This window comes from Macaca nemestrina, chromosome 5, assembly GCF_043159975.1.
Source record: "Macaca nemestrina isolate mMacNem1 chromosome 5, mMacNem.hap1, whole genome shotgun sequence".
In the NCBI taxonomy this organism is placed as follows: Eukaryota; Metazoa; Chordata; class Mammalia; order Primates; family Cercopithecidae; genus Macaca; species Macaca nemestrina.
In genome coordinates this window covers 150,009,216-150,020,938 of record NC_092129.1, presented here as the reverse complement: position 1 = coordinate 150,020,938, position 11,723 = coordinate 150,009,216, and the positions used below count along the sequence as shown (strand labels likewise).

Sequence of the window (11,723 nt, the reverse complement as noted above, 5' to 3'; positions counted from 1 at the left end):
TATTTAGAGCTCAAAGCAGCAGAGCTCTTCTCAATCTGATTATGGATTAGGGTTTATGGACCCAAGATGCAATATCATTTATTGGGCCAAGGTGTGGACTCTAGGGTCAGGCCTGTGTTCAAACTCCAAGTCCACTACTACGACCGCCTTGGGAAAGTCATGTAACCCCTGTGAGCTTCAGTCTTCTCGTCTATAAAACAGGGGTAATAACCAACCTCATAGGGTTGGGGATAACGATTAAAAACGATAATACATTAAAAACACTTAACACAGTTCCTACTCACATTAAAACTCTATCAATGGTAGCTGTTACCAATGTTGTTATTAATACTGTTAATCAGGGAACTGTTCTCTGTCCCTCCATACCCTAGCTTCTTCAAAATAGCAGATACTGGTGGGAACAGGGAACGATATAGAAAGGCAATCTCATGAATATTTATGTCATTTTTTGTTAATTTCTATCTCAAAAAACAGATAAAACAACTGATGGGACAGGCAGCAAAATAGTAACTATGGTTATCTCTGGGAAGTGACACAATGGGTACTTTTAGTTTTCTTCTTTGTACTTTTTTATATTGTCTAAATTTTCTATATAAATGTATACAGTTCATGTAAGAAGGAAAATATTTTAAAATATATTTATTATGCCACAAAATACTCCTCATCACCAGGCAAAGCTCTAGTCACCAAGGAATTAAGTTTCCTGGACATAGACAGCCCCCACCCAAACCCACCCCATCCTTCCATCCCACCAAAAGCACACAGGGTCCAAATCTCCATCGTGCCTGCAACTCAGGAATAACTATCTGGCCACACAGCTCTGGGAAACTCAAAGCAGGAACAGCTCTGGGTCCTGGAGACGCCCTGAGAAGACGGCCCAGTATCCCTGGGGCCTCAGTCCATCAGCCGCTGCTGCACCAGGCGGGAATAGAAGTCCTGCCCCTCTTGGAGCTGGGCAAGCTTCTGCAGCTCGCCCTCCTGGAGAACGAGGATCTGGTGGGCGCTCTGAACTGTCTGCAGCCTGTGAGCGATCACCAGCACCGTGCGATCCCCACGGGAATTCCAGTCCTGCAGCTGAAGGGGTGATCACAGTGCCTCAGAAAGACAGGAATGAGACGGACACCACATCCACCTGGGCACCATCTCTTAGGACTTAGGGTAAAGAAGATGTGAAATAAAAGAAGGTAGGAAAGGGCAGTAGATAAAGGCCTGGACTGCCCTTCTCGCCTGGCTGTACTGCCACAGCTGGAGGAACGGGAGCCCAGGAGGAATCGGGGCTGCCTTCACACCACCAGATTCCATTCCCCAACCCCAAGAAGGGACAGACTGTTTCCACTAGTAGGTCCTTCGTCCTCCCTCTGCCCAATTCTGCACAGGCTGATCCTCCCAGCGTGCCCGCTCCCAGGCCCCACTGTCCCCTGCCCCTCTCACGGTACTCACGGCCTGCTCGCACTGCACATCCAGGGCACTAGTGGCCTCATCCAGGATGAGGACTCGTGGGTCTCGCACAAGGGCCCGGGCAATGGCCAGACGTTGTTTCTGTCCCGCAGCCAGCTGGCTCCCCTTCTCCCCTACATCTGAGGACATCAGAGAAATTCCCTACCTCAGATACAAGTGACAGAGACAACATACAAGGAGGGACAAGTGCATAGCAGGTACTTCCAGTAGGACCTCGGGAGGTAGGAGGGTCCAGTGGGAGGAGGGCCATGGGGTGGAGACCTGACAAGGCTGCCCGTGGAGGGAGCACCACTGCTGCATTGCTCTCTGCAAACAAAGGCTCTTGAGCAAGATGGAGGCTGAAGAATTCAGGGTATGGAGAAGGAGACATAGGAATGGAGGAAAGGGCAAAGGAACAGCAAACATCAAGTTACAAGGACACAACTCTCACCACTAAGAGTAAGTGTGACTTTCTCTTTTTCACTGAAGGAGCAGGCTTACAATTTGTAGAAGATACCTGTGTATATTCCATGCTCCATTTCCTGGATGAAGTCATCTGCGTGGGCAGCCTGGGCAGCCGCCATCACTTTATCATCTTCGCAGCTCTGCAGCCCATAAGCAATGTTGTTCCTCACAGAACCGGAGAACAGCACAGGCTCCTGCCCAACTGAAACCACCTGTGCAGACGGGACAGGGGCAGAGGACTATGTGTAAACCCCCAAGGCAGGGGCCCTCTTGTCCTCCCCACCTACCTCCCTCAGAATGAACACCTGGTGCGTCTTCCCGTGGATCTCCCATCCTCTCTCTGTACATGCTCCCTTCTCCTGTCCCGTCTTCTCCCTCCTCACCCACCTGGCTGTGCAGGTAGCAGTGTTCATATTGTGAGACGGGCTTTCCATCCAGCAGCACCTGTCCCGCGGTGGGCTGGTACAGATTCTGCAGCAGGGCAGCCACTGTGCTCTTCCCAGACCCATTGGGTCCCACCAGCGCCGTCACCTCACCAGGACGTAGGGTGAACGTCAGCCCCTAGAAAACCAGAAAAGAGTTAAGGGCCTGCCCCTTCTCCCTCAAAATCCCTCCATTTCTCTTCCTAGCAGAGGCAAGACCAGTTTCTCAGAGGCAAATGAACTACAGGCTGTGATGTCCAATTATGCATTAGCAGCAGAGAGCAAGGGTCCAGGTTTCCTCCCTCTTTCAGGCACCTTGAGCACAGGCCTGTCGGGGCGATTGGGATATGCGAAGGAGACGTCTTGGAATTTCACAACCCCCTGCAGAGTGGTGGGGGCCAGTGTGCCAGGTGAGGGCAGATTTGGCTGTCGGTCCATGTAGGAGAAAACCTTGTCCGCAGCTCCCACGTTGCTGAGCATATCCCCATATATGTATACCAGGGTCTGGAAAACAGGAATGGGAGAGCCGGCTAATCAAACACACTTCCACCAGAGACCACCCTCCCAACTCCTCACACACTCCACTCACAACTGTACTGCTCCTCCTCCATATTCAAAAGAGATTCTCCACCTTTAAATGTACAATTTGGATGGAATTTAAGAGCAGCACCAATACCCCAGTGTTCCAATTTGCAATGTAAAAGATATATAGTCCATTCTCCTGCCATTCAGCATTGCCTCTAGCCCCAGATCTTTTCAGTTACTGCTTCCTATTACTTGGGGCCAGTTCTGTCTTGCTTGATTAGACAGGAACTCCTTAAATGCAGGCACTGTGTCCAACTCACCTGTGTAGCCATCAGAGTGCCTAGCGCAGTTCTCTACACAAAAAAGATGTTTATCAAGTGTCTAGGAAAATGTTTAAATAAAGCCCTGGATGAAGTAGCTGTTTTTGAAAACTGGTAAATGTAGGAAGAGACCTAAATGCTCACTCTGCCTTTCCTCATCAAACTGTACCACTGGGTAATGAAATGGTAGATAAGGGGAAGTCTCCCTTCATAGACCTACTTCAGATAATATGTGAAGAATGACAGAGTATCTCCCTTTTGCAGCCCTAATTCTGTCATGGATCTAGGTACTGCTCATCGGTGGCTGATGTTGCCAAAAATAGAGAACCAGACACTGTGTGACTCTTGGAGAAAGAAAGCATCACCATCTAAAAAGCACTGTTGCTGGAAAAAGACAAAAAAAAAAAAAAAAAAAAACCCTCAATCTCACAAGCTTCTAGGTGTATTTATCAATAGACAGGAAATACAGAGGAAGAGCATATAATACCACATTCAGTCAACAAAATCCAGACCCTAAGAAACTCTACAGGACAAACAACCTATTTCTTCAGCAAATAAACTGTGCAAGGGAAACTTTTAGAAAGACACATGGATTGATGGATGGATGGATGGATGGACAGACAGATGGAGATAGATAGATAGATAGATAGATAGATAGATAGATAGATAGATAGATAGACTTAGATAGATAGAGATAGATAGACTTAGATAGATAGGTAGATACATAGACATAGATAGATAGATAGATAGATAGATAGATAGATAGATAGATAGATAGATAGATAGACAGACTTAGACTTAGATAGATAGATAGACTTACAGAGATAGAGATAGATAGACTTGGATAGATAGAGATAGATAGACAGATAGATAGATAGATAGATAGATAGATAGATAGATAGACAGACTTAGATAGATAGACTTAGATAGACTTAGATAGAGATAGATACAGATAGACAGAGATAGACAGATAGATAGATAGATAGACAGACAGACAGACAGACTTAAGATTGATAGACAGATAGACTTAGATAGATAGACATAGATAGACTTAGATAGATAAATAGATAGATAGATACATAGATAGATAGATAGATAGATAGACAGACAGACTTAGATAGACAGATAGATAGATAGATAGATAGATAGATAGATAGATAGATAGATAGACAGACAGACTTAAAAGATGTATCAACCAATCACAATATGTGGCCGGTTTTGGATCCTGATTCAAGCAAAGTACAATAAACACACTCATACACATATATTACATGAATAGCACAAGTGGAAATTTGACAACTGACTGTATTTGATAAATTTTAAGAACTATTGTTAATTTTTTGGTGTGATAATGGCTTTGTTGTTACATACTTTTAAAGATGTTTATTTTTTAAGAAACATACCAAAATATTTACAGATGAAACTATATAATATATTGGATTTGCTTCAGAATAATATGGGTGGGGGAAGTGGCTTGGGATACAGATCAAACAAGATTGGGCATGAGTTGATCACTGTTAAAGCACAGGATGTACACAGGTGAATTTGTAAAAGTATTTTGTCTCATTTTTGGCATATGTTTAAAATTCTCCATAGCAAAATTACTTGGCGGTTTTGGTTTTGTATTGTATTGTTAAAAGGAACAAATAAAGCCCAAGGCCCAGAAGGCCACAAAGAAAAAGAGAGGGAAAAAAGGAGAGCAGGCTTGGCTTCTCACTCACGTGCACATAGCTCCCCACGCTCTCCTGGTAGATCATAAAGGAAAGCAGGCTGCCCTGGGTGAGCTCCCCATCCTGCATCTGCTGCAGCCCACAGCTCAGCATCAGCACCTGCACCCCCAAGTGCAGCACCTGGGAGAGGAGAAGAAAGAAATGAGGCTGGGAATCTTCCCATTCTTTCCCCCTTTTTTGCCTCTATGAGACTGACCTGAAAAGGCCCCCAGAACCAGCTGTAGTTTCCCTTTCCCTTTCCCTCCCCTTTTCCTGGCCTCCTTTCACAACCACTCTGCGATCTTACCCTCCTTATGAGCAGGTACAAGGCGCGTTCCAGGTCTCTCCGCCAATACAGCTGCCGGCATTGTTCAAGGGCCTCTTTATAGCGACAGACTTCATGCTCCTCAGCCCCAAAACTGCGAACGGTCTGCAACCCTCCAACGGCCTCCCGCACCACCTGCCCAGCCCTGGCCACTGCATCCTGGATCTCCCGAAGCACTGCCTGGAAGAGGGTCAGCAAACACCGGGGCTGATGTGGCAGAGACAGCAGGCCACCACATCTTATTCCAGCCTATGCGATGCTCCCTAGTCTACCTAAAAATACCAAACTGTTTCTTTCCTTCTTCCTTACTCTTCTTTCCAGAAGGAGTAAGAGTGAAGGAGCGAGGGAACAAGATATTATCGAGCTCTCAGTGTTAGGTAGTATAGGAGATACATGCAATTTTTTTTTAACCTTCATTTGAGGTAATTCTCCCATCCCCAGTGTCTGAATCAGGAAGGAAGCGTAGTTTTCCCAAGGAGCCACAGATAGTTAAGAAAGGGGGAGATGTAATTCCAAATGGATCAGAGGCCTCAACATAAGAGCTAACACTATAAAACTCCTAGGAAAATGTAGGAGAAGAGCCTCATGCCACTAGATTTGGCAATGATTTCTTGGACATGACACCAAAAGCACAGACAACAAAAAATAGATAAATCAGACTTCATCAGAATCTAAAACGCTTGTGCATCAAAGAACTCTATCGACAGAGTGAAAAAGCAACCATAATGCAAGAAAATATTTGTGAATCATATATCTGATAAGAAATTAATATGCAAAACATTTAGTGAACTCCCATAACTCAAAAAAAAAAAAAACAAAAAATGGGCAAAGAACTTACATTCTTTCAAAAAAGATACATAAATGGCTAAAAAACACATGAAAAGATGCTCAACATTTACTAATCATTAGGGAAATGCAAATCAAAACCACAATGAGATAATCCTAATCACCTAATCACCACCATTAGGATGGCTATCAGAAAAAAAAAAAGACAACAAAAAGTAGTAAGTGTTGATGAGGGTGTGGAGAAATTGGAAACCTTATGCACCGCTGGTGGGAATTTAAAATTGTTGCCTCCGCTATGGAAAACTGTGTGGTGGTTTGATACAGTCTGGCTGTGTCCCTACCCAAATCTCATCTTGAATTCCCATGTGTCATGGGAGGGACTGGGTAGGAGGTAATTCAATCATGGGAGCAAGTCTTTCCCGTGCTGTTCTTGTGATAATGAATAAGTCTCACGAGATATGGTGGGGTTAAGAAGGCGAGTTCCCCTGCACAAGCTCTCTTTTCTCTTGTTTGCTGCCATGTGAAATGTGTCTTTCACCTTCCGCCATGATTGTGAGGTCTTCTCAGCCACGTGGAACTGTAAGTCCAATAAATCTCTTTCTTTTGTAAATTGCCCAGTCTTGGGTGTGTCTTTATCAGCAGTGTAAAAATGGACTAATACAAGGTTCCTCAAAAATTTTAAAACAGAATTACCATATGATCCAGCAACTCCACTTCTAAGTATATACCCAAAAGAACCAAAAGCAGGGTATCAAACAGGTATTTGTACGCTCATGTCCACAGCAGCATAATTCACAATAGCCAAAAGGTGGAAACAACGCAAATGTCCATTGACAGACGGATAATCAAAATGTGACGTATGCACACAACAGAATATTATGCAGCCTTAAAAGGGAGGAAATTCTAATGCATGCTACAATAGGGATGAGGCCTGAAGACATTATGCTAAGTAAAATAAGCCAGTCACAAAAAGACAAATACTGTATGGTTCCAGTTACATACAGTACCTGGAGTCATCAAATTCATGGAGACAGAAGGTACAATGGAGGTTGCCAGGGGCCAGGGGTTGGGGGTGGTAGGCAGTTACTGTTTAGTGGGTACAGAGTTTCATTTTAGGAAGATGAAAAAAGTTCTGGAGATGGATGGTGACAATGGTTGCCCAATAACAATGTGGGTTTCCTAAATGTCACTGCACTGTACACTTCAAATGGTTAAAATGGTAAATTTTATATTATGTATGTTTTACCACAATATAAGAGAAAAAGAGAAGGTGGAGCTGACATTCAGACTCAGGACTTCCTCATGACGCCTCCTTTCCCTATGCTTCATCCAGACTTCTGCTGATTTTAAAGGGAAAATCTCCCTGCCTAAAAGCCTCCAAGAAATCATTTTTAATCTTCGCAGTAGGGGCGGGGGATGTATAGACTCCTTTAAGAAGCTAATGAAAAGTTATCATCTCCTATCATCTCCCCTTCCTATTCCCTCCCCCACACCCTCACACACACTTTTACATTTTTGTTTACAGTTCTGGAGGATCATGAATCTTCTGAACTCAAATATCCATTGTTGGATGGCTGGACAAGCAAAATGTGGTATATACATACAATATACCTTCTCCCCTAAGGGCTGAGAAGAGAACATCTCTCTCTAGGAGATCCTCTAGCCACAAATGTGGAAGCCTCCTCACCTGTCAGTTTTATTCTCCCTTTGGGGTTCCCTCACATGCACACTCACCTGATGACGGGTGTTGTACACCTTCTCGGCTGCTATTGTGAAGGGCACGTCCAGCAGAGAAAGGAGGGTGAGTCGAGGCGATATGCTGAGCATGAAGCCATACAGCCCCACCACTTTCACCAGGCTTCGCAAGAGCACATTGGCATTTAAAGGAAGCCAGTTACTCATCAGGGTGGTATCCGAGCTCAGCCGTGAGTTCAGCTCCCCTAAGAAGGACAGAGCAGGTGAGGAAAGAGGAAACTATGTGTACTGCAGGGCCCCCAGAAACTCCCTCCTAACCATTCCCTCTGACACAGCCCCCTCCTCTGAACATCCTTGTTCACTTGCAGAGGGACAGTGGAGGCTGCTTCCCCCCCGTCCCAAATGAGAGAAAAGCATCCCCAGGTCCTGGCATACGAGTGAAGGCAGGAGGAGCGGCTGTGGATGGAAGATCACTGAGGGGCAAGGGATGTCCATGGGAATCCCAGACCTGGACTCCAGGTCCCACCTGTCTTCACCTCCTGGAAGAAACCGAGGTCCTGGCGCAGGAGGGAGGAGAAAAGCTGCTCCCGGATCCGCAAGTTGATTCTAGACATGGTGTAGGTGAAGCAGCCTCCTCGGCAGCCTGCAGACAGTGAGCTGCAGGGTAGGAGATCAGAGGGGAGGGAGATGCAGAGAAGGAGCAAGCCAGGAGTGCAGAGAAGCACAAAGTCGGGGGAAAGCATGCCAGGAGAGGCAAAAGAGAAAGAAATGAGAGACAGACACACAGAGAGAGAAGAGGCAAGGAATACACAGAGGAAGAAGGGGAGACATGGTGAGCTAGATGTGAGAACAAAATCATAACATGTACAAATTCACAAGTATTTATGGAGTGCACTCTGTACTAGACACAATAGAGGGCTACAATAGAAGGGAAAAGATATTGTGAAAACAAGTATCCCAGTGCTTGCTTCTGTCCTGGCCTCCCTCAGGCTTGTCCCTCTGTGCGTCTCCTCTGCCTTCGTCTCCTTCCTGCCCCATACCTAAAGCCCTTCCCTGTCATCATAGATACTTCATCATGGGAACTGCAGTAATAAACTCCCTGCCCCCACCATTCTCTGGAGCCCGAGTCATGTGGTTCCCATCTTTCATCCTTCAGGTTAGAGAATTCCTCTTAGACCAACTACATGTCCACAGTAAAACTTAGAGGAAAAAATATAAAAGCATAAAAGCAGGTATTTTACAACATATATGTTTCTAACACAAATTTAGTTACCATATTGAAGAAACATTTGGAATAGTCAGACATGATATAATGAGGGTTTGGACTTTAATGAAAGGAATGCATTCTGAGAAATGTATCATTAGTTTCATCGTTGTGTGAGCATCATGGAATGTACTTACACAAACCTAGATGTCATAGCCTATTGCACACCTAGGCCATGTAGTTTAGCCTATTCCTCCTAGACTACAAATCTTACACCATATGACTGCACCTATCACTGTGGGTGACTGTAACACAGAAGTAAGTCTCTGTGTATCTAAACATAGAAAAGGTACAGTAAAAATATGGTATTATAATTTTGTGGGTCCACCATCTTATATGTGGCCCATCACTGACCTAAACATCATTACACAGTGCATGACTGTAGTTTCAGCAGAAAGCAGCCAGGATGGAATGAAGACACAATGAAGAAATGGTTTTTGAGAGTATTCTACATTAAGTATGACCATAAAAATAGAGACAATCAGGCCGGCTGGGATTTGGGTAAGGTGAGTGCGCACCTCTTTAAACTTTGCACCCCAGGTGCCTCACTCACCTCATCCCAGTCTAAGCCTTATCAAACAGTTTGTTTGTTTATGTCTAGAAAGAGAAGGGAAAGCAAGTGAAGGGAAAAGAGTAATGATTCTGGAAAGAAAGGTGATAAGCCTCAGAGTAAGATCTTCAGGGACTGGCAAGGTAAGTTGGGAAAGAAGAGTGAGAGGGAGAAGCATGCCCGTCCTGAGGAGAGAGTGACCCTGGAGAGATACTTGGAGACAGACTTAGTGGTAGGAGGCAGAAAGAAATGGAATTTCATGGGCCTAGGAATGTTGAGAGACAACTGAGAGGCATTCCATCTGAGACTTCAATTCCTTCTGTACTACCTTCACTCATAACTTGTACCTATAATAAGATCAGATAAACTTTGAAGATACTGGATGAATATGAATGAAGGAAGAAATGAATGGATAGAAGAAACAGAATGGTGACTACATTCGCCATATTTTAGTTTGAGTATTTTTGTGCTTTGCGCCTGAAAGGGCCTGGAAATAGAGTTAGGGAAGTGAAGACCCCTGGAAAGATTTGGGGCTAGCAAACGGACCCAGCTGCCCATCACCTACCTGCCAAAGGAGAAGAGGCACATGAAGAAGATGGCACTGGCAAAGGCATGGGGGTCAAAATCACCTCCCAGGATGTCAATCACACGACCAGAATAGTGAGGGATTAATGTCTCACCTGAGAGAGGCATGAAAAATAATGCATGAACGTACTGGTGCCCAGGCCCTTTTCCCACCTCCAACTCACAACGTCCTCTCCCGACTCACCTAAGACAGCAAGGACAAGGAAGAAGAAGGCGGCAACGAGGAGAGGCAGGTCCGGCCTGGAGAGCTTCAGCAGCCTCCACATCAAGACTTTGTTGTTCACCTGGTCCTGCTCCTTCTCCTGGGCTCCAGGAGGGCTCAGAACAGCCCACAGTGACCAGCTGAGCCCCGCGGCCCCGTACCCCACCAGCAGCCAGCTCCAAGAGGCTGAAGCGACTCTGGCTGGGGGAGCACGTGAGGCCCCCGCGACCAGGGCTCTCAGGGAGACAGTCAGGGGGGTGGCCAGACAGAGTGGGGGCAGCAGTGTCCCCACAAATCCCAGCAGCCCTCTTAGCTTTAGCAGCCCCCACAGCCCTCCCAGCCGCAGGGTCCCCTCCAGCCATAGTCCTGGCAGCCCTTGAGGAAGCAAAGTCCCCAGAGGGCCCTGAAGCAGCCACAGTAAAGCCGCGTCCACCAGCAGCAGGAAGGTCCAGGGTCTCAGGTCAGGGAGCAGCATGGCTCTGTCAAGGATACGAGATGAGAAATTATGGGGGTGGAGTCCCAGTCCTTGTCCCCGCCCTCCTACCCGCCTGGCTTCGCCCAACCCTTCCATCGGCTTCTCATTTTATCCTATTCGACCCTGAGAGCTCTCCCGAGTAACCGGTGCTCATCCGTACACCCCTCCTACAACAGACAGCTTTCGGCCTGCCTGGGGAGCTGGAAGCATGACCATCAGGAGCCTTGTGCTTAAAAAAAAAAAAAAAAAAAAAAAAAAATTCCCCGGACCCCCACCCCCACCCCCGCCTGCCACAGCGAGCTAAGCGGTCCGGGCTCCGCTGCCTCCTATCGCCGGGTGCAGAGGGACTGGGAAGCTGGAGCGTAGAGTGGGTAGTCACTTGGGCTGCGTCCCTGTTGGCGCTCCAGGTTCCCCTCCGCACCAACTCACCAGCCGCGGCGGGGAGACTGCACCTCCGGGATCTTCTGCTTCAGCGCTGAGGTCCGCTCCGCCTCTCCCAACTTCGCTACCGGCTCTGGTCAGCCAGCTACGCTCAGCCAGGGCGGGCGTCAGGGCTCGAGCAGCTTTCGCTTTCGCTTTCGCTTCCGCAGCCAAGGCCTTCATTCTGGGCTGGGCCGCCGGGAGGGGGCGCGCGAGACCCGCAGACAGCGGAACGGGAGCCCGAACTCTGGTTCGCAAGGCACAGTCCTCAATGAGTCTCACTCACCCTTAGTGGTGGTTACTCTGGGATATAAAACTGCAAAAATGTTTCTTTATCATTAAGTAAAATACAGTTGTCTCAAGGACTTTATCTGTTGTCCTTGCTTTGTAATTGAAGAATGCTTTGTAATTGGAGAATCACTAGATTTTCTCAGTTACTACTTCAAGCTCTGAACTTACTGTTAAGAAGTGCCCTCTTGCGGTGGCTCACGCCTGTAATCACAGCACTTTGGGAGGCCGAGGCGGGCGGACTGCCTAAAGTCA

General features: G+C 46.6%; 1 protein-coding gene across 2 annotated transcripts; it reads right to left on the bottom strand.

Annotated features, from left to right (window-relative positions):
• Positions 1-726: 726 nt before the first annotated feature.
• On the bottom strand, positions 727-11,344 carry LOC105474418 (transporter 2, ATP binding cassette subfamily B member). 2 transcript variants are annotated; one of them, XM_011729030.3, is made up of 12 exons: positions 11,140-11,344; positions 10,268-10,764; positions 10,064-10,178; positions 8,211-8,341; positions 7,724-7,929; positions 5,186-5,383; positions 4,891-5,019; positions 2,640-2,828; positions 2,290-2,463; positions 1,955-2,114; positions 1,441-1,577; positions 727-1,074 (listed from the first exon to the last, which is right to left on the bottom strand). In XM_011729030.3, exons 2-12 carry the CDS (start codon positions 10,758-10,760, stop codon positions 895-897), a joined length of 2,112 nt encoding a protein of 703 aa, XP_011727332.3. In that variant the 5' UTR covers positions 10,761-10,764; positions 11,140-11,344; the 3' UTR covers positions 727-894. The 2 variants fall into 2 exon arrangements, with proteins under 2 accessions (XP_011727332.3, XP_011727333.2); XM_011729031.2 differs by having other exon boundaries at positions 11,190-11,325.
• Positions 11,345-11,723: the final 379 nt, after the last annotated feature.

Excerpts from the sequence above, each read along its gene's own strand:
- LOC105474418 (XM_011729030.3), bottom strand. The coding sequence starts at position 10,760 with ATGCTGCTCCCTGACCTGAGACCCTGGACCTTCCTGCTGCTGGTGGAC. Across the intron at positions 8,342-10,063 it reads TGCCTCTTCTCCTTTGGCAG|CTCACTGTCTGCAGGCTGCC; the intron begins GTAGGTGATGGG and ends CCTACCCTGCAG. Across the intron at positions 5,384-7,723 it reads TGTACAACACCCGTCATCAG|GCAGTGCTTCGGGAGATCCA; the intron begins GTGAGTGTGCAT and ends ACCCTCTTCCAG.